General features: G+C 41.8%; 1 protein-coding gene across 7 annotated transcripts in view; it reads right to left on the reverse strand.

Annotated features, from left to right (window-relative positions):
• The window catches only part of UTRN (utrophin), a 457,412-nt gene that overhangs the window by 328,392 nt on the left and 103,540 nt on the right, over positions 1 to 25,480 (reverse strand). For all 7 annotated transcript variants that reach the window (XM_072140867.1, XM_072140861.1, XM_072140863.1 and 4 more), the window contains 8 exons: positions 22,960 to 23,139; positions 22,274 to 22,443; positions 20,331 to 20,454; positions 19,240 to 19,327; positions 3,942 to 4,180; positions 2,860 to 3,040; positions 2,587 to 2,732; positions 811 to 1,023 (listed from right to left, as the gene is read on the reverse strand). In XM_072140867.1, the coding sequence (XP_071996968.1) occupies positions 811 to 1,023; positions 2,587 to 2,732; positions 2,860 to 3,040; positions 3,942 to 4,180; positions 19,240 to 19,327; positions 20,331 to 20,454; positions 22,274 to 22,443; positions 22,960 to 23,139 (1,341 nt within the window). The remainder of the gene's footprint in view (positions 1 to 810; positions 1,024 to 2,586; positions 2,733 to 2,859; positions 3,041 to 3,941; positions 4,181 to 19,239; positions 19,328 to 20,330; positions 20,455 to 22,273; positions 22,444 to 22,959; positions 23,140 to 25,480) is intronic.

Genomic DNA, 25,480 nt, shown 5'->3' on the forward strand with positions numbered 1-25,480 from the left:
TGTGGGCGCACGTTGGTGTAAATGGCTAAGCTATTCCCTGCCTGCGGGTGATGGTCAGCTTACCAGGGCTAGCTCCGAACACACAGACCTTTCCAGACAGTTGGGAAAAGGACTAAAGGATATTAGTCCTGGTGTACTAAATGTGGGCCCCCCTAACAAAACAATTGTTGCAAGCAATCCCAGCATGCACACAAACACACAACCAAGACTGAATGCAGGAAGAAGGGTAATAGAGCGAACAGGAATAGTGGGTAGCAACCAGAGCAGGTCCAAAAAACACTCACTACAAAATAAACACTAATTCACACTGACAGGTTGCCTTTAAGCCTGTCTCCTGCAAAGTTTCCCTAATCCAACATTGTGATTTTTCCCTGTTGCTAAATCCCAGTTCTTGTTGTTGAACCTCCTGTCCTTACCTTTGGCCTGATGTTCAACTATGTAAGATTGCACTTGTTCCTGATTATTCTCTGATTGCCCCCTGGTGCTTCCCAATGGGGTCTTTCAACCCATGTGGGTCAGCTGCCACTAAACCCTGAACAAGTGGTAGTGATCTGGTGACCCTATAGCTGCAAAGACCAGATACCTGTACTGGTGAAATGTGATATTATAAGGAAGCTTAGTGTGCTGGCACTTCAAGTACCCAATGCTTCCACTGTACATATTCGATGCACCGAACTCCAGTAACAAATTTTCTTTAAGAAGACCTACCCCCATAAGACCACCATTCAGGTCTAATCCCCCTCCCCCCCCCCCGTACATAAATTGTCATATTAAGCTTTGAACTCTCTCAAAACGTACATTTCACTTTACCTCAAATGCTTTAAGTTTGGAGGAAATATCTTCTAGAATGTAGACGTGGTCAGCACAGAGGCTCTTCAGTTTGCTCCACTGTTCTTCTATATCCCGACACTCGTTCATGTAGACAACTGTTCTGTCTTCTGGGGCTCGCTTCTCAAGAAGCCTGGTTTCGGCATATAGCTTGTCAATACCTGGTTTTTGACTTTCCAATGTCTCTGTAAAAATCTGTAAATAAAAAAAAAATAAAAAAAGGATTTAAAAATGTAGGATTACGTATGCCTTTTTTAAAATATAATAGGAATAAAATTGAAATCATTTTCATATCCCAACAGGGAATATAAAAACACATTACATTCAGTAAAGTAACGCAAAATAGTAAAGATGATATGACTGCTATGGCAACACTGTTCAGTACAGTACGTCAGAGATATCTATTACCTATGGTGACACTCTGGCTATGAAAAGACTAACCTATTATCCCCTGTAGATAACAGCTCGGGCATTTGTAGAATCGCTGAATGGCTGCCCATGGAAAACACGTGTAGCATGCATGCAAAGGAAAATTATACAGGCCAATAAAAAGAGGAAACTCATTTCTATTCTTTTTCACTAGACTTTTTGTTTTTATGTTTTACTGCCAGCTATCATGGCATTTTTAAAGTACAGAAAATTGAAAATGATTATTCCCCCCAATGTTTACAAACTCTACATCTTATATTCTCTCAGTTTCATTTTAATGCTACATGACTTCTCTCCTTATACGAGAGTAATCAAATAAGTGATCAATGCTCAGAACAATGCCAGAAGACTTTTCCGACATGTATTGAGAAATCCACTCCCAAAAACTCCACTTTTAGATCAAATCTGTCTGTTCATTCAACCCCCGCCTCACACCTTTTCAGTCCTTATGATAGGATTGGGCCATATACAAAAGAACATGCTATTGCATTACACTATAAAATCCATGTCTTATGTTTAGAATGTTTAAAACAGAGGATGCATCCCCTCAAACAACTCCAAGTCTTTGTATCTTTTGATAGAAGCCCATCTGGTGATTATTCTGCAGTTACCTTTAGGCCCCTTCCACACTAGCGAGTGTGATGCGATGAACTCGCATCACACTCGCAACGCAAGCTGCCGGGAACGCACGGCCCGAACGCTGCACCGCGGGAGTGAACTCAGCATGTCAGTTCACTCCCGCGGTGCAGCGTTCGGGCCGTGCGTTCCCGGCAGCTTGCGTTGCGAGTGTGATGCGAGTTCATCGCATCACACTCGCTAGTGTGGAAGGGGCCTTACACTAGTTTTAGCTCCCAATATTCTCCCAACCTGTGTATTGAGGGCAGGAACAGATGTATGAGGATTTCATGGGTGAAGGTCTTTCTTAGTATAAAGTTTGGTGGGTGGTTTGGATGGCTATGGTCCCCCTAAAAGGTTTGGGCCCTAGGCTACCCCCCAAACTGCCTACATTATAATCCACTACTGATGGGAGGTTCATTAAGACCATCCCCTATCGAGTGGCTGTACAGCAGAACCAATGAAAGATTAAATCATATACTAGCACAATCTGAGTGGTCAAGTTATTCTTTGATAAAATTGTTCTGCAACCATATTTTCACAATTCCCACCTTCCTACCACTTCCCACCATTCTAAGAAGTTACGTCACATTTAGAATTCATCATGCAGATGAGATGCGTCCATGATCTGGTAAGCATGCTTTTCAAATAAATTTGTTGATCACTGCTAATGCCAGACGGTTTGTTTGACAATAGTAACTTCTGTAAACATACCTTAGCCTGCTGCAAAGCCAAATCTACAGTCGTTGGATCACAAAGACCTGTCAACTGTGACTGTAATTTGTGTTGACACTCCATTAACATTTCTTTTAATTCTTTCCGGGTATCCAAGTACTGTTGACTAGGTTGATGCTCCAAAGCTATAAAAAAGTACAAGTGATACATTATTACTAAATTGACAGAATAATTTTAGAAATAGGTAGACCTAGCTGTCGTTCACCTGTCCCTTATATAAAATGATGATATAAAATGCCCCCATTGACCAACCTTTTTGGAACTGCTCAACCTCTCTTTCCATTTGACTTTTCACTCTGTCGTAGTGGTCAGTGATATTGTTAAGGCTTCCTTCAAAAAATGCAGGGGTGCTTGGTTGGGAACCTAATGATGATGCTTTTGTTTTTAACTCTTCCACTTGTATGTACAGGTCCCGAACTCTATCCAGCCGTAGCTATAAGGAAATGGTCCAAAGAAATTAGAAAAAAAAAATCAGAACTGAGAAACAAAGTAACATTATACAAGCAAAAAAACCATGAGACAGTGAGACATTAATGCCTTAGCATATGTTCTAGAACTATTGTCAGTCATAGAAATCCAACTAGCGCATGGTTCATGAATCAATCAAGCACGATCAGGTGCTGCCTGTTATTTAAGGGGAATTGAAAGGTCCCTTTTTAAGAAGCAACATAAATAACTCCCCTATCTTCAAACTAGCATTACAATTGAGCTGGGTATTCATGTCACGGACAAGCCAGGACAGGTCTGACTGGTAAAAGTGATCTATTGCTAAGATTATGCTGTCGTTATCGATGATCTTTAAGTAACCCATATGTGGGTTACGCACAAATCACATCTCACAGTGATCCCATTTGTACAGACAATGCGTGAAGCAAAGGGAGAGGCCTCCTGAAGAAGCTAAAAGCAAAACGCGTCGGGGCGAGGGGGAAATGGCAGTACATTACAACATGTACATATCTATCTCTGGACTAGTAATACTGATTGAAAGGAGACTATGCATAATATTGTGATGATATTTTAAAAAATAAGATATATGAAAATTCAGACTTTAGTAGTCAGACTTTTTATGAGTAATGCATCTATATTGTCTATGTTTTTAGGCTTATTGTAATAATAGAAAATATATTTCTTTTTATAATTATGGTGGGCCTCCCTTTATATACGAGGTAAATATGATGAAATGAGGGATGTCAGGTTAGCAAAACAAGACAATTTATTTTTGTGAATAGCAATATATATATGTGTGTGTAAAAAGTTAGTATCTGTTTATTAGCTAAAGAAAAACAAGTATATCTGTTATGATGCTGCAATGCTGAAATGTATCATAAGTTTACCTGTCTAGACTCCTTTAGCGATTGTAGTGGAAGATCCTGAGATGGTAATGGCTGAGTAGTCAACCATTCATCTTCCCATTTTAGCTTTTCTTCCAGAATATCAATCTCTTTGAAGTAGGCAGTGATGGCATCCTGGTATAGAATTCCCTTATTGAGTTCTTGTATTTGGTTGTTTGTGTTATCCCATTCAGACTTTAAACTGCCCAAAGATAATTTTATGTCCGCTTCTGGTAGATCTTCTATAAATACACATATTAATCGATTCAGTGTAAAGGATGATAATAATAATATATAATATACGCTGAAGACATAAAATAAACATATATTTACAATGATTGAATATAGAGGAAGCTATAAAATTTAAAATAAAATTCATATGTTTAATTGAGTCAATCTCGTAGTGGGAAATTCCAGTGTGTTGAGGACTCCATTACTACCAAGGTAAGGCTACCATTTTGGTGATATAACAAGCAGAAAAAAAACCCTTGACTGTGGACTTAAAGGACATCTACCACCAGGATGAAAAGCTGTATGCAAATGAGCCTTAGGAGCTCCAGGCTCCATTGGCACCTATAGAGCCTGGAGCCCCTTAGGCTAATTTGATACAGTACATCATCCTGGTAGTAGATGCCCTTTAAACATTTATGGTATGTTGGATAAATGAGACATGTCATGCAAGAGTACAGAGGAGTACATCTGTCATAGGTCCTAATAGCACTCAGTGGATAAGAGAATGGTAGCCAATTTCGAGTATTTAGAGGCATATATCCACAAACAAATCCCATGAAAAGATTAAATATCCATTACATAATCTCCCAGGAAGACATGGGCTACCAGATTTTTATTGGTACTTTACTACTGTGAAATATTATTTAACCTTCCGTAAGCACATTGTGGCCAGAACTAAAGAAGCTAATCCCCTTCCCACCCTGTTACCATTTGTCCATTTACTGTTTGTATATAGAACAACCAAATTTCCAATATTTTTAAGATGTGAAGCATGTCTTATTTTGGCTTTCTTCCAACGTCAAGACTTTGGGCAGTTTTTAGTTGACAGTATTCTTAGCTCTTTTACGCAGATGCAAACAGCTTATCAATTGCCACACACTTCTTCCTACAGAAACCCACAACTGCTAAATGGAATTCATGGTTTCCATGGGCCACATGTTAAATTTCAACATATCCTCTAAATGATGTGACAGTGCTGGCTCCTCTATGTCCCCTTGCAGCCTGTGTGTATGAGAGATTCAAGTGCTACAGGATGCAGCCATGTGTATTGGAGAACACAGCATGTCAGGTACATGTGTAGCTGATGTCTGTGTCTCTCACAGGCAGCAGATAAAGAACAAACACTAGCAATGCTTTACTATATATTACACACAACCATGAGCAAGGTGAGAAGAGGGAAGGCGTAACAGGGGTGACATCACTTTCTCTCTTCATTTACCCAGCCTCATTTACATAATAAAGAAATTATGATTTCACAATGATTAATGTATGAATTAACTAAATAAATAAAGGCTTGGATGGAATTCTTGTGAGCTGCTACAACAGGTAGTGGTGACAGAATTAGTTACAGAGACCTGATGACAGGTGTCCTTTAAAGGAAACCTACTATCAAAATCAAGCATGATCCAGGCACTGTGACTATGACAACCTTCCCATATTTGTTGTGCGTAATTTTAAAAACTGATTTTAGAAGCACATATAAGAAGATTACCACAGTCACAGTGCCTGGATCTCTGATTGTAAATTTCATTTACCGTATACTTATACGGCAAATACTTATACGTGTATAAGCCGAGTTTTTCAGCACAAGAAATGTGCTGAAAAACGTCCCCTCGGCTTATACATGAGTCTATTATAAAAAAGAATTACCCAGTTAAAAAAAATAAACTTAAATACTCACCCTCCGACGTCAGCGCTGCTCCCCGATGTCGGCACAGCTTACCGATGTCCCCGATGTCAGCTACTGGGGGCTTGCTGTATACTACTGGGGGCAGGCTGTATACAACTAGGGGCTTGCTGTATACTACTAGGGGCTGCTAAATACTACATGGGGGCTGCTAAATACTACATGGGGGCTGCTAAATACTACTGGGGGCTGGCAGGCTGTATACTACTGGGGGCTGGCAGGCTGTATACTACTGGGGGCTGGCAGGCTGTATACTACTGGGGGCTAGCAGACTGTATACTACTGGGGGCTGGCAGACTGTATACTACTGGGGGCTGGCAGACTGTATACTACTGGGGGCTGGCAGGCTGTATACTACTGGGAGCTGGCAGGCTGTATACTATTGGGGGGGTTGACCAATGCATTTCCCACCCTCGGCTTATACTTGAGTAAGTAGTTTTTCCCAGTTTTTGTTGGTAAAATTAGGGGTCTCGGCTTATACTCGGGTCAGCTTATACTCGAGTATATACGGTAACAAAAAAAAATAGACTGAGTATTTAACAACACAGACTGTCCTTATACGGTATGAAAATTTGCTGATCCTATTCTCTCCCAATTGTTTTAAAGATCGCTTCTTTTTTAGGTTAAATAATTTTAATAGAAGGCTGCTATTAGTGTCTAATATCTGTATGTGGTAGCCTGCAACAACATAACTGCTTCTACTTCTGTTCCGCATCCATATCACTTATGTGTGCAATGCTTTCTTCAAGGTGTTTACCATTGGTGTATACTGCATAAAATTACAGGTATGAGTGCTGTATGCAAAAAAATTAAAAGTCTGACCCAACCAGCATGAATAACATCGAAGTTGGAAAATGTTATTTTAGAGGGAAATATTTGTATTTATTAGCATGAGGCATGGAAGGATTGGAATGCGCTTCCGTTAATCTCAGGCCTGCTGTCAAAAATAATGCGGTCAAAGGTCTAGAACGAGAAGAACATTGAAGCACTCTATTTGTGTTATGTAGAAAGAGAAAAGTTTGTATATGTTCTGATCTGTAAGAATAATTTTTTTTCTGCTCTTTGTCTTGACATCAAAACCCACCCAAACCTTCCCTATGTAAACATATGTCTTTTTTTACATTTGGTATCTAAAAAGGTTTTGCATGGTCAAAAAACCAAAACTTGGCAGCCTAGGGTGGATTAATGCATGATGTTGCTCAGGGTTGGACTGGGAGGCCTAGGTCCCACGATTATGTGGACCCACCTACCGCAATGGAAATATTACTTGTATATTCTTAGGCCTTGTTTACAGAATGCATTTTTATTGCGTTTTGAAAGGCACAGAAAATGCATCGGGCAAAAAGCATCCCAAAACACATCAGTATTAATTATAGTAAAAACACGGATGTATTTTGAGGTGTGTTTTTCCCCAATGTATTTGCAATGCGTTTTAAAACACAATAAAAACATATAATGTGAATACAGCTTAACACCATGTTCACATGATTTGATCAAATTGAGTTTTAAAATGCATTTTAGGAGCATCTGGAGAATCTCCTGCAGGTACTCAGATGTGTTTGGATCTAATTGCTTGTGTTTGGTAAGTAGTAATGTGTTTTGTTGCTACTTACACAAGCATTTAGTTCTGAACCCATCAGAATTAAGACATCCGGGAGCAGTCTGCATTGAAGGAGGAGATTCTCCAGATGTGCCTACAATTCTTGTGAACATGGATATAAGGTCCTGCATTAAGTAGCATTACATTAAAAGCAATCTGTGCCTCTGCCAGCTCCAATTGTGACCACTAATCTCCCCCTCACATTGTGGCCCCCTCTCATCTCCTCCTCATATTCTGGCCTCTCACCCCCCCCCCCCCTCATATTGTGGTGCCTCTCATCTCTTCCTCATGTTGTTCTCTCTCATCTCCTCCTCTTAATGTGGCCCCTCTAAACCCCTCCTCATATTGTGGTCCCTCATCTCCCCTCATATTGTGGCATCTCATATTCCCCATATTGTGGGTCGTCTCTCATACCCCCCCCCCCATTTTTGACCACCCTCTCATACCCCCCATAATGTGGGCCCCCACTCATACCCCCATTTTGCAGGCCCCCAATCACATCCCCCTATATTGTGAGCCAGTCTGGCCCTGATAGCTGTATACAGGCAGTCCCTGACCTAAGAATTGCCTTGTACTCAGGGGCGGACTGGCCATATGATCAGTCTGGGGCCGGTCCGGGGCTGGAGAGGCCGGTCGGAAAAAAAATAAACCATGAACTCACGTTTCCGGTGCTCCCCCAAAGCTCCGCTAATTTATCCACTCTGTCCGGCAGTGACAGCCGGAAAGGTGAGTTCATGGTTTGTTTGTTTTCCGACTGGCTGGCTGTATATATAAGGAGGCTGGCGGTATACATAAGGGGGCTGTCTGGCTGTAAACAGTGAGGGGGGTCGGCAGGCTGTATACGGGGGGGGGGGGGGCAGGCCACAAACTGGGGGGGCTGGATGGCCATATACTGCGGGAGAAGGGGGCTTTATGGCTATATACAGGGGGCAGTCTGTATGCTGGGGGGGCTGTTTGGCTATATACAGGGGGGCTGGCTGTATACTGGGGCAGCTTTCTGGGTATATATCTGGGGGGGCAGGCTGTATACTGGGGGAGGGGCAGTTTGGCTATATACAAGGGGGCTGGCTGGGTATATATTTCTGGGGGGGGGGCTGGCTGTATACTGGGTGGGCTGGCTGTATACTGGGGGGATGGCTGGCAATAGACAGGGGGACTGGTTGACTGGAGCGGGCTGGCTGGCCATATACTGCAGGGGAGTGGGCTTTCTGGCTATATACTGGGGGACTGGCTGTATTCGGGGGGGGGGGGCTGGCTGTCAATATATAGTAGTTATATTCCTGTATATAGGGGGCAGTAATATAGTAGTTATATTCCTGTTTAACGGAGAAGGTACTGTAGTAGTTTATTTTGTGTATATATATGTATATATAAATATAGTAGTTATTAAGTTGTGTTCTTTTTTAAAAAAAAGCATTATTCCTATATAAGGAAGGCAGTGTGAATCTCTTTCTCTGCGCTGTACAAGTTGATTTAGACCATCTATCAACAGTTTGTGTGTAGTTTAGTAGCTCCACCCACATCACATGATCATGCCTACTTGTTTTGACCCCGCCCACAGAAGGGGGCCACTTTTCCATCTTTTTCCAGGGCCACTTTAAATTCCCAGTCCGCCCCTGCTTGTACTGTAATACAAAAAAAAGCATGTAACTGATAATATAAAATCACAGCATGCCACCCTTGACTTCTTCTCCTCCCTATCCTCCATGTGTGATTTCAAGTCATCAGGTACATGCATGGTTGCAATCTGCTAATGTTAGGAAGATAAAGGACCTTAGATGATGTCATCCTGGTCACATGACATGCATTGCTGTTGCAGAGAAGGCATGTAGAGGATCTGCTGGATTCAGCCCAAGGAGGCCAAACTCCCTCTGACTTGCTAGAGATTTGGCTATATGCAAGGCAAGGTTATAAAGTTGATTTATGGTGATCCGAGGGAAACGAATTTTAGCTAAAAGAAGAGCGTCAGTTAGTTACTAGGGCTCTATGGTAGCTTCTCAATAGCTGTATTTGTGAAAAATAGGTTCCCTTTAACAACATTTTTTGACAGATATCAGCACGCAATGCAGTGCTTAAACCTTAAGAATCATTATGGGGATTCTAAGGAATTTCTGGAAAAAACTGTACCTAGTAGACAAAGCAGTAGCAAGATTTCATGCATTTCAAAATGTATTTTAGATACAGCCGAGATTACATTGCATATTACGTATGAGAAATAGAAATGGATACTAGGTAGCCTAAGGGTTAAATAAGAATTTTGTTAACTTCTAACCACAACAGTCTCTCACACTAAAAACATCCTTAAAACCCCAAAGTACATGACACTCCTTTACTGTAGAGAACTGGAATGCGTTCAAGTGGTCCCAGGGTGGTCCTGTGAACAGCAACAAAAAACCCTAAAAATATCTAAAGCAGAAAATGATCTAAGCTAAAGCCAAGGGGTGTCTGGTTGTTTTGTTACCACTTAATTACATGCAAGTTAAAAATATACAAGACAGATTAGCTGTATATGTAATGTATGTGAAAATGATACAGTAGAGCAAATCAAGTCCTATATGTGAAGATGGCATTTAACATTTTCACTTTTGAGAACAAGTGAACATGTCAGGAGAGGTCACATGTGTCATCCATTTTTTCAGTGCCGCGAATAAAACAAAACAAGCACAAAACAAGCACATCCATATTTTTTACATTTCTGTACACTCTTATGAAAATGTAGGAGCTGCATATACAGCCAGAGATAGGACAACCAGGAAAATGTTTGTGTGTATGAGGCCTAAAAGGTCTTCTGTTAATAACCCAAAGGATAGAACACTATTAATTTTGGGTGCTGTACCAGTATGGAACTGTGACGTTAAGGATGTAGGTGGAAGGCTCAGAGGCTCTGGTAGGTGACTGCTGTATTATAAAGCAGACACCTTCCGCTACCACACGTTATAGGGACCAGCATCAATGGTGTGTATTCATAAGTCCCATGGTACTTAAATGGCGGTGGATGAGACCATGCCTCCACCCACTTTCCTCCGTCATCAGGGGGCAGCAATCACTTGATATGACAGACAGGGCATGAAATGATCTGCAATTTGATCAGGGTCTAATATAACTTACAGGGAACCTGTTACCAGGAATGTTTTTTAATTGGTGATGGGTTTCAAAACACTCTGCAATGAGGAGTTTAAAAATGGTTTTGTTGGCAATCTGAATTGTTTCAATATTTTATAAAAGCATATTAGACATTAACTGGCTCACTGCTAGCACCGTCCAGGGCGAGGCAGCTCCAAATGCCAGAGTCCCTGTTTCCTTGGTTAGCTGATGTAGACAGGGGGGAGTGAGCAGGGGAGAGGCATAAGGAAGGGGATGAGTGAGGCAACGATGGCTCAGGCCATTGACCCCCCCCCCCTCCCAGAGACTCGCTGGGCGGTGCTGACAGGGAGCCAAGTAATGAATAATACACTTTTATTCAGAAGTGAAGTGATTCAGAATGCTAACAAAGACATGTTTGAACTCATCCCTGCAGAGGCTATTAGAACTGGTCACCAGCTAAAAATGACATTCCCGGTGATAGGTTCCCTTTAATGGAGAATGCAAATATTACCTACAACAGAAATGCCAGGGAAGTGACAGGTCATCTTTAATAAGAAGCATATACTCATGGAATTGTAGCTAATCTATATTCTGTATGCTGCATCATAGAAATGTAAAAAGAACCCCAAAATAACATGTAATTTTTAACAGAGCTGTGAGAAGTGATATGTCATTGCCTCAGTCTTATCTATTCTTCAGTTCATGCCACCACCCAAAAGCATATGCATAGTAAGTCTAAAGACAGCCTTTAACTGTTCAGGTATCCTATTCCACACACACATTTTATAACTACAAGGAGAGATTGGAAATATATACTACCGATTATAAATATGGATGTAAGACAAAGACTCTATACACCAGCGGAGATGCATAACATTTATACTTCAGACCTTGCTGAAAGATCAGCTAAATGCGAAGTTAAAAGCAGAAACTATGGGGGTCATTTACTAAGGGCCCGATTCACGTTTTCCCGACGTGTTACCCGAATATTTCCGATTTGCGCCGATTGTACCTGAATTGCCCCGGAATTTTGGCGCACGCGATCGGATTGTGGCGCATCGGCGCCAGCATGCGTGCGATGGAAATCGGGGGGCGTGGCCGAACGAAAACCCAACGTATTCAGAAAAACCGCCGCATTTAAGAACGGAAAATGTGTCGCTCAGGACGCGCTTACCTTCACTCAGCCCGAGCCGGCGAACTCCAGCGCGTTCAGATGCTTTTCAGCATCTGGTGGACGGCGGAGGAACTACCTTATTAAATCCCGGCCGGACCCGAATCCAGCGCAGAGAATGTGCCGCTGGATCGCAAATGGACGGGGTAAGTAAATCTGCCCCTATGTGTCGGAAGTATCGTAGAGCCCCTGTAAAATTGAATAAAAACACAAATGAAGTACATTTCAGCTTGATTATTATGTCAGCCCCAGATTTCTAGAGTAAGGTTTTTTCACTTCTGCATAAAATATAGGTATAAGTATACATAGGTGACATTATTATAATACAGGATTTTGTTACTTTTCATGTAAATATACAGTGGTGAAATTCTGGTGCTGCGGAAAAACATCTTCACATAAGTAATTCTGCAACTTCTAGTATCATCACACTGTCCGTGATTACCTGAAGTTAACTGTTTGGTGATAAAGGCTGTGATGTTTGCAGAACAGGTTTGCATATGAAACAAGTCAGTAAATGAAAGAACACATGAGCATGGGAGGCTGTCACAAAGCTCACAGCATTGTTTATACAGCTGGGGAAGGTAAACCGTAGTCAGCATGTTTCCGATACCATGTCTTGCTTACAAGCAGTGGATATACCCATGTAAATACCAAGCATTCCAGCCATGGAAACAAAACTGAAGAGGTATTCCTAATACATGATGTGTTTAAGGATTAAAACACTAGTTATAAAGCAATGCAATTTCTACGGACAGACATCAGTAGTAGAATAGCTAAAGGAAGTCACCAAATCACACTGTGTTATTATCCAGCCTTTACAAGGTTTCTTTCATTTCTTTTATCGTCCTGGCATTCAGATAACACCTCTGCCTGTGGCTGCAGCAGTGATAGACCAAGTGGTCTCCCCTAGTGTTTTCCATGGTAAGCACCAATAGTGAAGCAAGGCAGTGACCACAAGCCATTTTACTAGAGCAGTGGGGGGAGTTATGTTACTAGCCCACAGCAGACTTGGCTTAGCCGGAAAACCCTTTAATTGTCTTGATTTGGGTATGGATGTTCATGTAAATATGACAGGAACATAAAACAAATTGTAAGTCTATGGAACAATCCATAGGACAATGTATATGGTTCCATGTCCACTTTATACATTGATGGCTATAAACTCACAATCCTGAAAGTGTATTAAAGTTACAAATGCAACCTGGCATGACTATTTGGGATGGTTTAATAGTCACACAAGGGAACAGCTGGAGGAATCTAGGAAAACATGTCCTAGTGATAGACAGGGCAGGGGCTCCATATAGATGTTAAGGTAACAAGCGAAATAGGTTTATGGAGCAGCACTGTGGCAACCAGGATTTTGATCCAATGCGGGTGCAGGCTTCAAGGGATCTTCCACAGGGTGCCGTTAATCCAATATCCAAGATAGGGAAGCAGCACTCCGTAGTAGATAAAGGTTTTTTATTTCACCAGTGGAAGTCGCAACGTTTCAGCTATCTCTTGAGAATAGCTACATAGAGATAGCTGAAACATTGCAATTTCCACTGGTAAAATAAAAAACCTTTATTTACTATGGAGTGCTGCCTCCGTAGCACGTGTCAATAGGTTCAGACTACTGCGTCACAATGAAGTAACCTCAGAGGCAATCTGTGGTCGTTTGCCAGAGCAACAGCAACACCCCTGCCTCTTTTTAACGAACTCTCGCACTTGTATTCGATGGTTAATGATACACCCTCCTGTTGTTTATAGGAGAAAAAATAATAGAGAAAAAAAAGTGAATTAGTCTTACCGGTAATTCCATTTCCTTAGTCCACCATGACGGCCCACTTGGAGGATGACCCCTTGACCTCTGTAGGGACAGGAAGCAGAGAAGTTAAAAGGCCCCACCCCGGCATCCATACTCCAGTGTCTACCAAATAACTACACCGGCTTGGATGCAACCCGATTTATTGCCTGTTAATATGCACAAACAATTAAATCAAGCAAGATTTTAAATAAATTAAATCACATACCTAGGGTGGGAAAAAATATATGGGCCGTCATGGTGGACTAAGGAAATGGAATTACCGGTAAGACTAATTCACTTTTTCCCTTACGTCCCCATGACGGCCCACCTGGAGATATACCAGATGAATTATTTTTTAGGGAGGGACTACGGCCTGTAGTATCTTTCTCCCGAAGGAAAGGTCCATGTTATTCGGAATGTCCAGTCTGTAATGTTTAGCGAAGGTAAGTGAAGAAGACCAGGTAGCCGCTTTACATATCTGCTCAATTGTGGCTCCTCTTCTTTCAGCCCAGGAGGTAGCCATCGCTCTTGTGGAATGGGCTTTTATGGTATCTGGCGCAGCCATATTCAGAGACTCATAAGCCTCTTTGATGATGGTTTTTATCCATCTGGACAAGGACGTTTTTGAGGCCTTCCCTTTGTTTTTTCCTTGGAATTGGAGAAGAATATTAGAGTCTTTCCGCCAGCTCTTAGAGACTTCTATGTACCTGAGTACTATTCTTCTTACATCCAGGGAATGCCAGCTGATTTCCTTAGCGGCTCTTGGATTCTGGCAAAATGAAGGTAGGACCACTTCCTGATTTCGGTGGAAAGCTGTGCAAACCTTGGGGACAAAGTTTGGGTCAAGCGTTAAAATGATCCTGTCATCTGAAATTAAACAATAAGGTTCATTTATAGATAGAGCCTGAATCTCGCCAATCCTTCTTGCAGTAGTGATTGCAATTAAGAAGGCAGTTTTCAAGGTAAGGTTTCTAAGGCTTACAGATTCAATTGGTTCAAACTGGGGTCCAGTAAGAAAATTTAGCACTAAGGATAAGTCCCAGGGAGCTACTGAAGGTTTCACTGAGGGCCTGATTCGGACAGTTGCTTTTACAAACCTCTTTATCCATCTATGATCCGCCAGGGATGAATCAAAGAACACACTTAGTGCTGCAATCTGGACTTTAAGGGTACTAGTTTTAAGGCCCATGTCGAACCCGGCTTGCAGGAATTCTAAGATCTGTAAGATATTAGGAGAAGATTGATTGGGAACTGCTGGACCACAGAAAGAAATAAACTTCTTCCATATCTTCAGGTATATAGCTGAGGTAACTGGTTTTCTACTGGATTGTAGAGTAGAGATTACCTTGTCCGAAAGGCCTTTTGCCCTCAAAAAGCTCCTTTCAGGATCCAGGCTGAGAGCTTGAGATCCTGTGGCTTCGGATGAAAAAGTGGCCCCTGATGGAGGAGATCTTCCTGAATGGGTAGCATTAGAGGTTCTGCTAGAGCCATCTTCTTTAGGAGCGGAAACCAGCTCTTTTTGGGCCAGAAAGGAACAATGAGAATGACCTTGGATTCGTCTCTTTGAATTTTCCGAAGAACTCTTGCAATTATAGGCAGAGGAGGAAAGGCATATGCCAGAAGAGCATCCCACTTGTGGCTGAATGCATCTAACTTCGAGGTGGTCTCTGAATAACTGAGAGAGTAAAAAAGTTCCGCTTTCGTATTTTCTCTGGTGGCAAACAGATCCACTACAGGTATTCCCCACATCTGGGTTAGCAGCTGGAATACTTTTTGGTTCAGACACCATTCGTTGTGGTCTAGTTTTTTCCTGCTCAGAAAATCTGCCACCTTGTTGTCCTTCCCTCTCAGATGAACTGCTGATAGGGACCTGATGTTCGATTCTGCCCATGAGAATATTCCGCTTGAGAGGTCTGAAAGGTCTGGAGATCTTGTACCCCCTTGATGCTGTAGGTAGGCTATTGTCGTTGAGTTGTCCGATAGGATTTTCACGTGTTGTCCCACCAGGAGATGACTGGCTGTCTTCAGGGTTTCCAGGACTGCCCTTAGTTCTCGATAGTTGGACGACATTCTTTGGATAGGAGGGGGCCAACTTCCCTGGAAGAAGGACCCTGCTATGTTCGCACCCCAGCCCTTTTGACTTGCATCTGTCTGGACTATAGATAGTGGCCAAGGATGCCATGGAACCCCCTTCTGTAGGTGTGTAGGAATGGTCCACCACACTAAAGACTGTTTGACCGCCGGAGTAATGCTGATGTAATTGTCCAGATGTAGGGGATCTTTGTCCCATGATTGCAGTATCCAGCCTTGTAGGACTCTTGTATGGTTCTGTGCCCACTGGACACACTGGATGCAAGATGTTAACTGCCCCAGGAGCTTCATAGCATCTCTTATCGAGCATCTCTGGTGATGGAGAAAAATGTTCACCTGACCTACCAGGCGTTCTGACTTTTCTCTGGGAAGATAAGATTTCTGGTTCACAGAGTCCAGGAGGGTCCCCAGGAAAAGGATCTGAGTATCTGGATGCAAGGCCAACTTCTCCCAGTTTATAATCCATCCCAGATTCTGTAGCGTTTGGATTGTAAAGTCTCGGTGTAGAATAAGTTCTTCTTGATTTTTTGCTATTATGAGTAAGTCGTCCAGATATGGAACGACCAGGATTTGATGTGTCCTTAAGAAGGCTACGACCTCTATGATGATTTTTGAAAATACTCTTGGCGCTGATGCTATCCCGAAAGGTAGAGACCTGTATTGGAAGCATAGTTTCTTCCCCTGCGGTGAGACTATTGCGAACCTCAGAAACTTTTGAGACGGAAGGTAGATAGGGACGTGGTAATACGCATCCTTCAGGTCTATCGTGCACATGTAGGCTCCTGGATGGATCAGTGTTACTGCAGACTTTATTGACTCCATCTTGAACTTCCTGTACAAGAGATGCTGGTTCAAACCTTTGAGGTTGCAAATCATCCTGTGGGATCCATTTGGCTTTTGAATGAGAAACAAGGGGGAGAAGTGACCGCCCTTCCACTTTTCTTCTGGAACAGGTGTAATTACGTCCATCTGAATGAGTTTCTGGACTTCCTGAAAAATTAAAGCAGTCAACTTTTGAGACTCCAGCCTGGTCAGGATAAACTTGTGGGGAGGAAGAGATGTTAATTCTAGCTTGTACCCTTGCTTTATTATGTCCAGAATCCAAGGGTTGGATGTGATCTGGGACCATCGTGCAAGGAACCCTAGTAACCTTCCTCCCACTCTGGCGTCATTGTCTCCCAAATGAGGTTGAATTACTGGAGCTGAGGAGGAAGCCTCTACCTCTACCTCCTTTCGGATGGCTCCAGCACCCTTGCTTGCCTTTGCCTCTGTATGAATTTTTTCGATCTCTAAAGTCCTGAAAGGGCTGTTTCCTGGGTGGTTTTTAACCTCCGGAAACCCTTTCTTTTTGTCCGCCGCTTTCTCCAGAATAGAGTCAAGTTCCGGACCAAACACAAATTCTCCCTCAAATGGAATGCTGCAAAGTTTGGATTTTGACCTGAAATCCCCACACCATTGCCTTAGCCATAGCGCTCTTCTAGTTGCAATGGACAATGCTCCTTCTTTTGCAGAGAACCTGACGGATTCACCAGATGCATCAGCAATAAAGGCAGTAGCCGACTTTAAAGTTGGAAGAGTCTCTAACAGGAGTTCTCTGGGAGTGCCTTCCCTAATGTGATTCTCCAGCTCAGATAGCCAGAAGTACATTGTACGGGCAACCGAGGTAGTGGCTACATTAGCTTTTAGATTAAGCATTGCAGACTCCCAAGCTTTCTTAAGTAAACAGTCAGCTTTCCTATCCATAGGATCTTTTAGCTGGATAGAGTCTTCAAAGGGCAGGTCAGTGCGCTTTGTTAATTTTGTTACCTGGACATCAACCTTGGGAGGTGAATTCCAGAATTTAGTATCACTTTCGTCAAATAATAGACGATTCCTGAATTCCTTAGACACAGAAATCCTCTTTTCAGGATCTCTCCACTCTTCCTGAATGAGTTGTTTGAGAGTATCGTTGATGGGGAACACTCTCTTTTTCTGGGATCTAAGGATACCAAACAGCTCATCCTGAATGGATCTAGCTTCTTCCACTTCTTCAATTTTTAGAGTATCACGAATGGCTTTAAGCAATTGGTCTAAGTCGTCAGAGGAAAACAGATATCTGGATTCCATTTTTGAAGCGGATAGAGAAGTGGACGGCTCCAATTCTAGAGAATCCTTAAAGGAGGAATTATCCTCTGAGTCAGGGTCTGATTCTGAGGCACATATTAGGGTCCTTTTGGGTGGGGGCCCAGGAAGGCTAAGCGAGGCTATAGAGGAGGCTACAGAAGATTGGACTTCTCCTTTAATGAAAGCACGTATCTCTTCCCTAAAGCCTGTTCGCTCTTCTTTTAGAAGGTTATCTAAACATTCCTTGCATACTGGTTTCTTATAATTAGAATTAAGCCTTGTATTGCACATGTTGCATTTACGACAAGCTGATTTCTTCCCATCTTTAGAGGGATCTTTGCTCCTCACTTTCTCTTTCGGCTCCTGCCAAGAGATAAGTGACAGCTTAGTATTTACAGGGGATATAACATATATATGCATAGAGCCCCTGCCCCTTTAATCTATAGGGCACTCACAGGGCCTGTAGACTGGGGATCTGATACAGAAGATTCCATGGCCAGGACCTCGCTAGAAAAGATAGATACTTCCATGGGTCCTATAATCATAGGTAAGGGGGGCTTATTCACATACAACAGTACAATATATGCAGAATCAAGTACATTAACACATCAGCCTAGTGTACAGTACCTTATCGGCGAAGTGGTAGGCGATCTAGACCTCAGAGTCAGAGTGACTACCTGCGACCAAACTTTTAAATCTTTGGCGCCGCCGAGCCCCCAAACGTCACTTCCGGCGCGACCGGAAGCCCTGTAATTCGTGCGCCGCAGCACGTGATCCAGCTCGGCCATTCAGTGACTCAATCGTCACTTCCGGTGCGACCGGAAGTACTTCAATGATGCGTCGGAGCACGTGACCGGAGCCACCACGCGTGCTCCGACTTCCGGGTACCCTGGAGCTACGCGGAGTCGGGGGTAGAGCCGGCACAACAGTTCCCAATATGGAGCCAGGGAGGACGCGCGATGCGCCGAGGCGAGGTCCAGGAACTGGCAGGTAAGGGTCGGCCCGTGCCTGCAGACTTGTGCTCCCCCCACTGCCCCCCTGGAGGAGGCCTGTGAGGAGAGATCTATCTCTGCTCCCTGCCCTGTGTAGGGACAGGAAGACACTGGAGTATGGATGCCGGGGTGGGGCCTTTTAACTTCTCTGCTTCCTGTTCCTACAGAGGTCAAGGGGTCATCCTCCAGGTGGGCCGTCATGGGGACGTAAGGGAAATGGGGGTTACACTTCTGTAGATTGAACTCAATGGGGAAAAGAATGTGTGGAAGACATTTTGCATTTACTTTGCGTAATGCTTTTCTATAACGGACCCAAGGACACAGATGTGAACTGGTCCTCACCTGTGGAAGGGGGATACATTTGATTTGTTGGCATTTAGATTTGGGCAAGATAACCTAATTTAACCCTGGCCATTTGAGTTATGGCTACTTTGTTTTGCCTTTTTCTGCTATAATCTAATCACATTTTACATATTTAATGAAAGAAATCCTGTATACCAATCACTTGTACCAAAACTTGCTCAAATACAAAGCTGTATATATGAAGTGATCATACCTTGCTTGCACAGCTCCAATAAATGTTGACCTGCAGCAACAAGTTCCTGATATTGTGGTGCTCTGGCAGCCCTCTCTTTCTCAAGAGTCTAGATAAAACATAGATAACACATTTTTTATTTTCTAGTTGTCTAATCACACAGCTCATTCAGTTATAAACATTCATGTTCAAACTATCAAAGAAAATCTGCCATGATGAATGTGGCGTCTATCTAGAGGAGGTATGTTATAGAGCAGTCACAAACTGACAACGTTTTGGCCATGGCTATATTCATATCCACAAAAGAGATTCTGTTACAAGTCTCCATTACAGATTCCGTCTAAAATCACAGTGTAAAAAACCCGGTTAAATGCTACAATGGTTACAGATGGTTACAGACTGGACCCCATTATAGTCATTATGGTTCATGTTGATAAAGTAAAGCATCTGTTAACTTTAAAGATTTCTGTTTCTATAATTTCTTGACAAAGTAGATGAAAGGCATCACTTATAATACATTCAAATTGAAATTGAAATTCTTGCTCTTTCTATTTTTAGAAGTCCAATAGGCAGAAAATATTCTACTTGGGTAGTCCCCCACAAGCAGCTGGTACAGGTTCCTTGGGTTTGTACTTAAGTTGAATTTGCATGTAAGTTGTAACTGTATATTTTATAATTGTACACTCCACTGCTGTAATGGGACCAAGGATTATCAATTGTTTCACTGCAGCAGTAAAGTAACAGCATCCAGAGAGCTTCACCAAAGATCACAGCACAAAGACAACTTTAACTAGGGGTTTCCTTAAGAAGGGGACTGCCTGTATACAGCAGGTGGTATTTAGCCAGTTAAATCCATTAATATGATACAAAATTATTTTCATTAATTTTACTATCTTTTTCATAAAAATGACTTATTAATATTTATACTGACAGACAATATTTTTATAACAGCCCCTATGATAAAATGATAGCCAATGTCCACTTTGATCTAAGGGCATGTGATTATTAATGTGCTGGATGGTCAGATTATAGATTATACCTCCGGCTGCTACAAAGTGTATGACAGACAAAGCCTTTATTCATGGCTGTTTCCTTCCCACTTCTCCTTTTACCTTTAGCATGTCTTTTATGTCTGAGGTCTCTCTAATCTTTCTATAGTTACTGATCTCCGCTGACAGAATCCTAGACCTGGATTTAATCATCCAATTCAACAGCTCAGCAGATTCTCTGTCGAACCTGAGAAATACAAAAAATGGAGGTCATTCGTTACAGAGATTTAAAACATTTTTAAAAACTTTTTGGATTAAAAAAACTGGTACAAGAAACTTTAAATAGGATGAAATGTACAATGTCGCAATTGGAGATTGGAGTTGATGGTAAAACCCTGTCTCAGTAAAGGATCAGTGAACAGAGTCTGTACAGTGACACACTAAGACCCTCTAAGGCAGTGTTGGCGAACCTATGGCGAGGGTGCCAGAGGTGGCACTCAGGGCACTCTTTGTGGGCACCCAGGCCACATTTCCCCAGCACAGGGTTCACCAGACATGACTTATAGAATTCACCCGATGCCACTCTCAAAGCGTTATTTCAAAGCAACACATCCTCGGACTGTAAATAGAGTGAGAACAAGGTATGGGCATGGGCAGTTTATTGATGGAGGTCTTCATCTATTGAATTTGTGGTAGAACAGGGAGTTACTGCTTAAATTGCTGTGTTGGCACTTTGCAGTAAATACGTGGGTTTTTGTTGTAATTTGGGCACTCGTTCTCGAAAAGGTTTGCCATCACTGCTCTAAGGCATTGGGTTCCATAGGCACACTACGATTTTGGAAATATTCTCTAAAAGATACTGCTACTGGTAAACAGCTCTATAATATGGCAGATGTTAAAGGGGTTGGCCACTTTACCTCTTTTTTTTCTTAAGGTGAGTGTAAGTGTGGGAGGACATTAGGCAATTTACATCTATTATAAGTTCTGCTCTGCTTTCTTGATATTTAAAGTGAAGCTTTCTGTCTTTTACCTCATCAGCAAGACATTTCTGTCCATAAAATGGCTGCAGATGGAAGGCCATGTGATCTCTGTGAGTGAACAATCGGTCTTCCAGGACCTCGATCTTATATTCATGAATACTATAATAAGGTAATAGAGGGTAATTGAGATCACATGACCCTCCATCTGCGGCCATCTTATAGACAGGAATGTCTGACTGATGAGGTAAAAGACAGGAAACTTCACTTTACATATCAAGTAAGCGGTGTAGAACTTTTAGTCCCCCACACTTACAAAAGACATGAAGTGGCCAACCCCTTTTAACTTTCTCTCAATGCCTATGTGAAATTTAAGGCGTATGAAGACACAGTACTAACACTGTACAGCTGTAAATTGTAATGGGCCATAAACACATATGTAAACAGGTCCCATATTTCTACATTGATTATTAAAAACATTTATAGTCTAACTTTACCACCATCAACATGTGAGACCATGATGGCCAACCAGCAGCCTACGCAAAGTGCATATGTAGTTTCTAATTACATATTGGTAAACAATACTTTCAGCAAAAAAAAACCTGCCATGGTCCTTGTGTTTATTTTTTGAGTTATGGTTGGCCAAAAAAGGCCAGAACCAGTGTATAGGAGCAGTTTATTTTCATCAGACAAATACACTATGCACACATTGGACAATTTCAAGGGAAACCCAAAGATTTACTAGGAGCAAAAAATGGAAATACACAAGTTCTATTTTCATAGTCAAATCCAATCGGCCTTGCAATAAAAAAAAAGTCTGCTGTGAATCTGTGAAATCAGTAAAAGTGGAAATAACAGAAAAAATTAATTCTCCTGAACTGTTGCAGCTTTGTCAACATATAAGAGTTGCATGGTTAGTCAGTGGTCATCACAGGGACCATTAGTTCAAATCCAAAAGGGATGATATCTACAGGATATCTTTCCCTTTGCTTGTACAGACTTCCTTGTACACTTCCTTGGCTCTAGTCAAAAATGGGATTGTAACAATAAATGCTACAAAAAAAAAAATGTAAACTTAAAATCACATACTTTGTCTTTTCCTCATCGTCAAGGTATAGTTGGCGTTTCTTAGGTGGAGGTGGAGGAGCAAGCTCTTGTTTCATTATGTGAACACTACTATGCTCTTTCACAGTCACAGTCTCCGTAATAACTTTCCTGGTAACTTGCGTCATGCCAAAACTGCTGACTGACTCTGTGACCTAGAGAATATAAACAAAATGTTATTATAGGTTCATTTTAAGCGTAAAGTGTTACTAAATGGGTTTGTTCTGACTAGCACAGGACAACCCTTTCCAGAGGCCATGTTATGGACATCATAGGGTAAAACATTCTTTCATCCTCAAGGAGGAAAATTGTCTGAAAACAAAATAGATAAAAATGATTTGTTATGATAACCTCTTGTTCCTATTCCCACACTTACCAGTCCCTACCACTCTCTGTATTCGTGGTCTCAACACCATGGACATAACTAAAACCAGTGACTGGTTACTACAGTACAACATCCATAGAGATACCGATACCAGTGTGGATAGTGAAGTATTGTAAACAAGGTGACTGGGGTTATTTAATTAATGCTGAACTAAAAAAATTACATGACATAAAATTTTAAAAAAGAAATTTAGATAATAGGATAAATCTATTTGGTTGGTTTGCACTTATCCTAAGAAGAACATTGAATGTAAAACATAAATGGTAACTTCTCAAACTGCAATCACCTGATTAGTGTAGTCTTCCAAGCGATGCACCAAGCCGTCCCATCTCTGAGCAAGATCTTCCATATCACTTTTTAGTTTTTGAGCTGCTTTCCCATTGCCAATAAGAAGAACAACTTCCTGGCCTAACTCATGTAAATGGTCGAATGTTTGTCGCTTCATTCCCAGTTCTTCTTTTAAACTCTAAAACAAAGTTTAGAAGTATTTTCAAGGGTTGGCCGACTCAAAAATACATTTCTTAAATACCCAGGTACTCAAAGGTACTCCAGTAACTGGTGCTCCTGTTCCAGTGGTTCTGTTGTGGAGCTTTGTGCTACTTGTGGATTGACCTCATGAGTGATATGAGTGGTCATTGCCTTGTACAGCGGTGACCTGTCCACAGAAAACACATACAGCCAAAATAGAAGAGCTGGAACGGCAGCAAATGCTACCATAGGACAATAATTTGCAGTTATCTCAGAGCTACTAGGGAAGATCTTGCTGCTGTAAGTTAACTCCAAAGATAAGTGGAGAGTGAAATCATCAGAGGTGTAGGATAGCAGCTGACATATGGTGAGCCAAGTAAGCATGTGTACTTGAGTTTGGGTCAACTAATTTACTTTAGATGTATGTACCTTTAAGGGAAAAAAACTACAAAACACAAATGTAAGTACTTTGTACATACAGCGTAAAAATATATATGTGCCTACCAAAAATGTACCAGATGGCCGCAATGAACAAACACAATACCCGTTATAAAAAATAGGTAACTGCCATATAATGGAGATACAATCATAATCTTTGTGGAAATCTAGATGGAATCTTATAGAAACAGTAAAGATGAATGCTACTAAAACAGAAAAGCTGCACAGTGCAGCTAAACATTTCTTTTCTGTTCTTGGTAAATGTGCCCCATTATGTTTTCTTCTGCAAAATTTGAAAAACGTAAAATAAAATATAGTAATTGGTATCGCTATAATCGTACTGACCCATATAATAAAAGGTAACATGTTTAGTAGGCTATATAGCAGGAAAAAAAAAAGGTTAGCACAAAAATTTATGTTTTTCCTTTTGCCACCCACACAAAAAAGGTAAAACATTTTCATAGGGAATCACCACCCCATAATAATATAAATAAAAATAGTATCTCGTCTTACATAAAATAAGCCCTTACATGGCCACATAAACATTAAAACAAATATTTCATTTATCTTACAAAAAACAGTTACATCCTATTGGGCAGTGATGGTGAACCTTTTAGAGACTGGGTGGCCAAACTACAACCAAATCCCACTTACCGTATATACTCAAGTATAAGCCGACCCGAGTATAAGCCGAAACCCCTAATTTCAACACAAAAAAACTGGGAAAACCTATTGACTCGAGTATAAGCCGAGGGTGGGAAATGCACTGGTTACAGCCTCCCAGTATATAGTCTGCCAGCCCCTGTAGCCTACAGCCTGCCCAGCCCCTGTAGCCTACAGCCTGCCCAGCCCCTGTAGCCTACAGCCTGCCCAGCCCCTGTAGCCTACAGCCTGCCCAGCCCCTGTAGCCTACAGCCTGCCCAGCCCCTGTAGCCTACAGCCTGCCCAGCCCCTGTAGCATACAGCCTGCCCAGCCCCTGCAGTAGGAAAAAAATAACACTGTACTCATCTTTCTGACGTCCCCCATAGATCCTCTTCTGTCTCAGACAGAAGAGGACCTATGATGTCAGATGATGTCAGAAAGGTGAGTTTTGACTTTATTTTTTTAGTTGACTCGAGTATAAGCCGAGTTAGGGTTTTTGAGCTTAAATTTTGTGTTGAAAAACTAGGCTTATACTCGAGTATATAAGGTATTTACCCTAAAGTGCCAACATGACAATTTAAACGGTACATTATTGCTCCCTGTAACTCCACAACATTCAATGGTATCGCCCCCCTGAGTACGCCAATATAGTTAAAAGCAGGAGGGAAATTCAGACATCATTGTAGCCTCTCTCCAGGGTCTCTCTGGAAGAATCATGGGGCCAGCAAGGAGACCTTAAAAGATAATCTGGCCTGCAGTTCCAATCAGTCAAAGATGTGTTGCCTTAAAAGAGCATTGAGAGCACCATCTCAAGTTGTCTGGGACTGCAGGAAGATTCAAGTCCTGTCTGATGAATTCTGTCTTGGGGCAGCAGCCTGGGTGCCCACAGAAAGGGCTCAGAGTGCCACTTCTGGCACCCGTGCCATAGGTTGGCCATCACTGCTATAGGGAAAAACTGCTGCACGGCCCTCCTTCCGTTCTGCATCCCGCTGTGTATCCATACAACAAGTAACGTTCACATGTGGGATGTCTCCATAATCGGGAGAAATTGCATAACAAATTTTAAGATGGGTTTTCTCCTTTTATCTTTTTGTGAATGCGTAAATTTCAGGGGTAAATGAGTGTATTACTGACAAAATTAGAGCATTTTAGATTTCATCTCCATTTTGTTTTAGTTAGCTATTACGAAGTTATCAAAGGGTTAACAGTCTTGGTTAAAATTTTGGTGGGTGGAGGTTTAAAAATGGATTTATATATA

Source organism: Engystomops pustulosus, chromosome 3 (genome assembly GCF_040894005.1).
Source record: "Engystomops pustulosus chromosome 3, aEngPut4.maternal, whole genome shotgun sequence".
NCBI classification, from domain to species: Eukaryota; Metazoa; Chordata; class Amphibia; order Anura; family Leptodactylidae; genus Engystomops; species Engystomops pustulosus.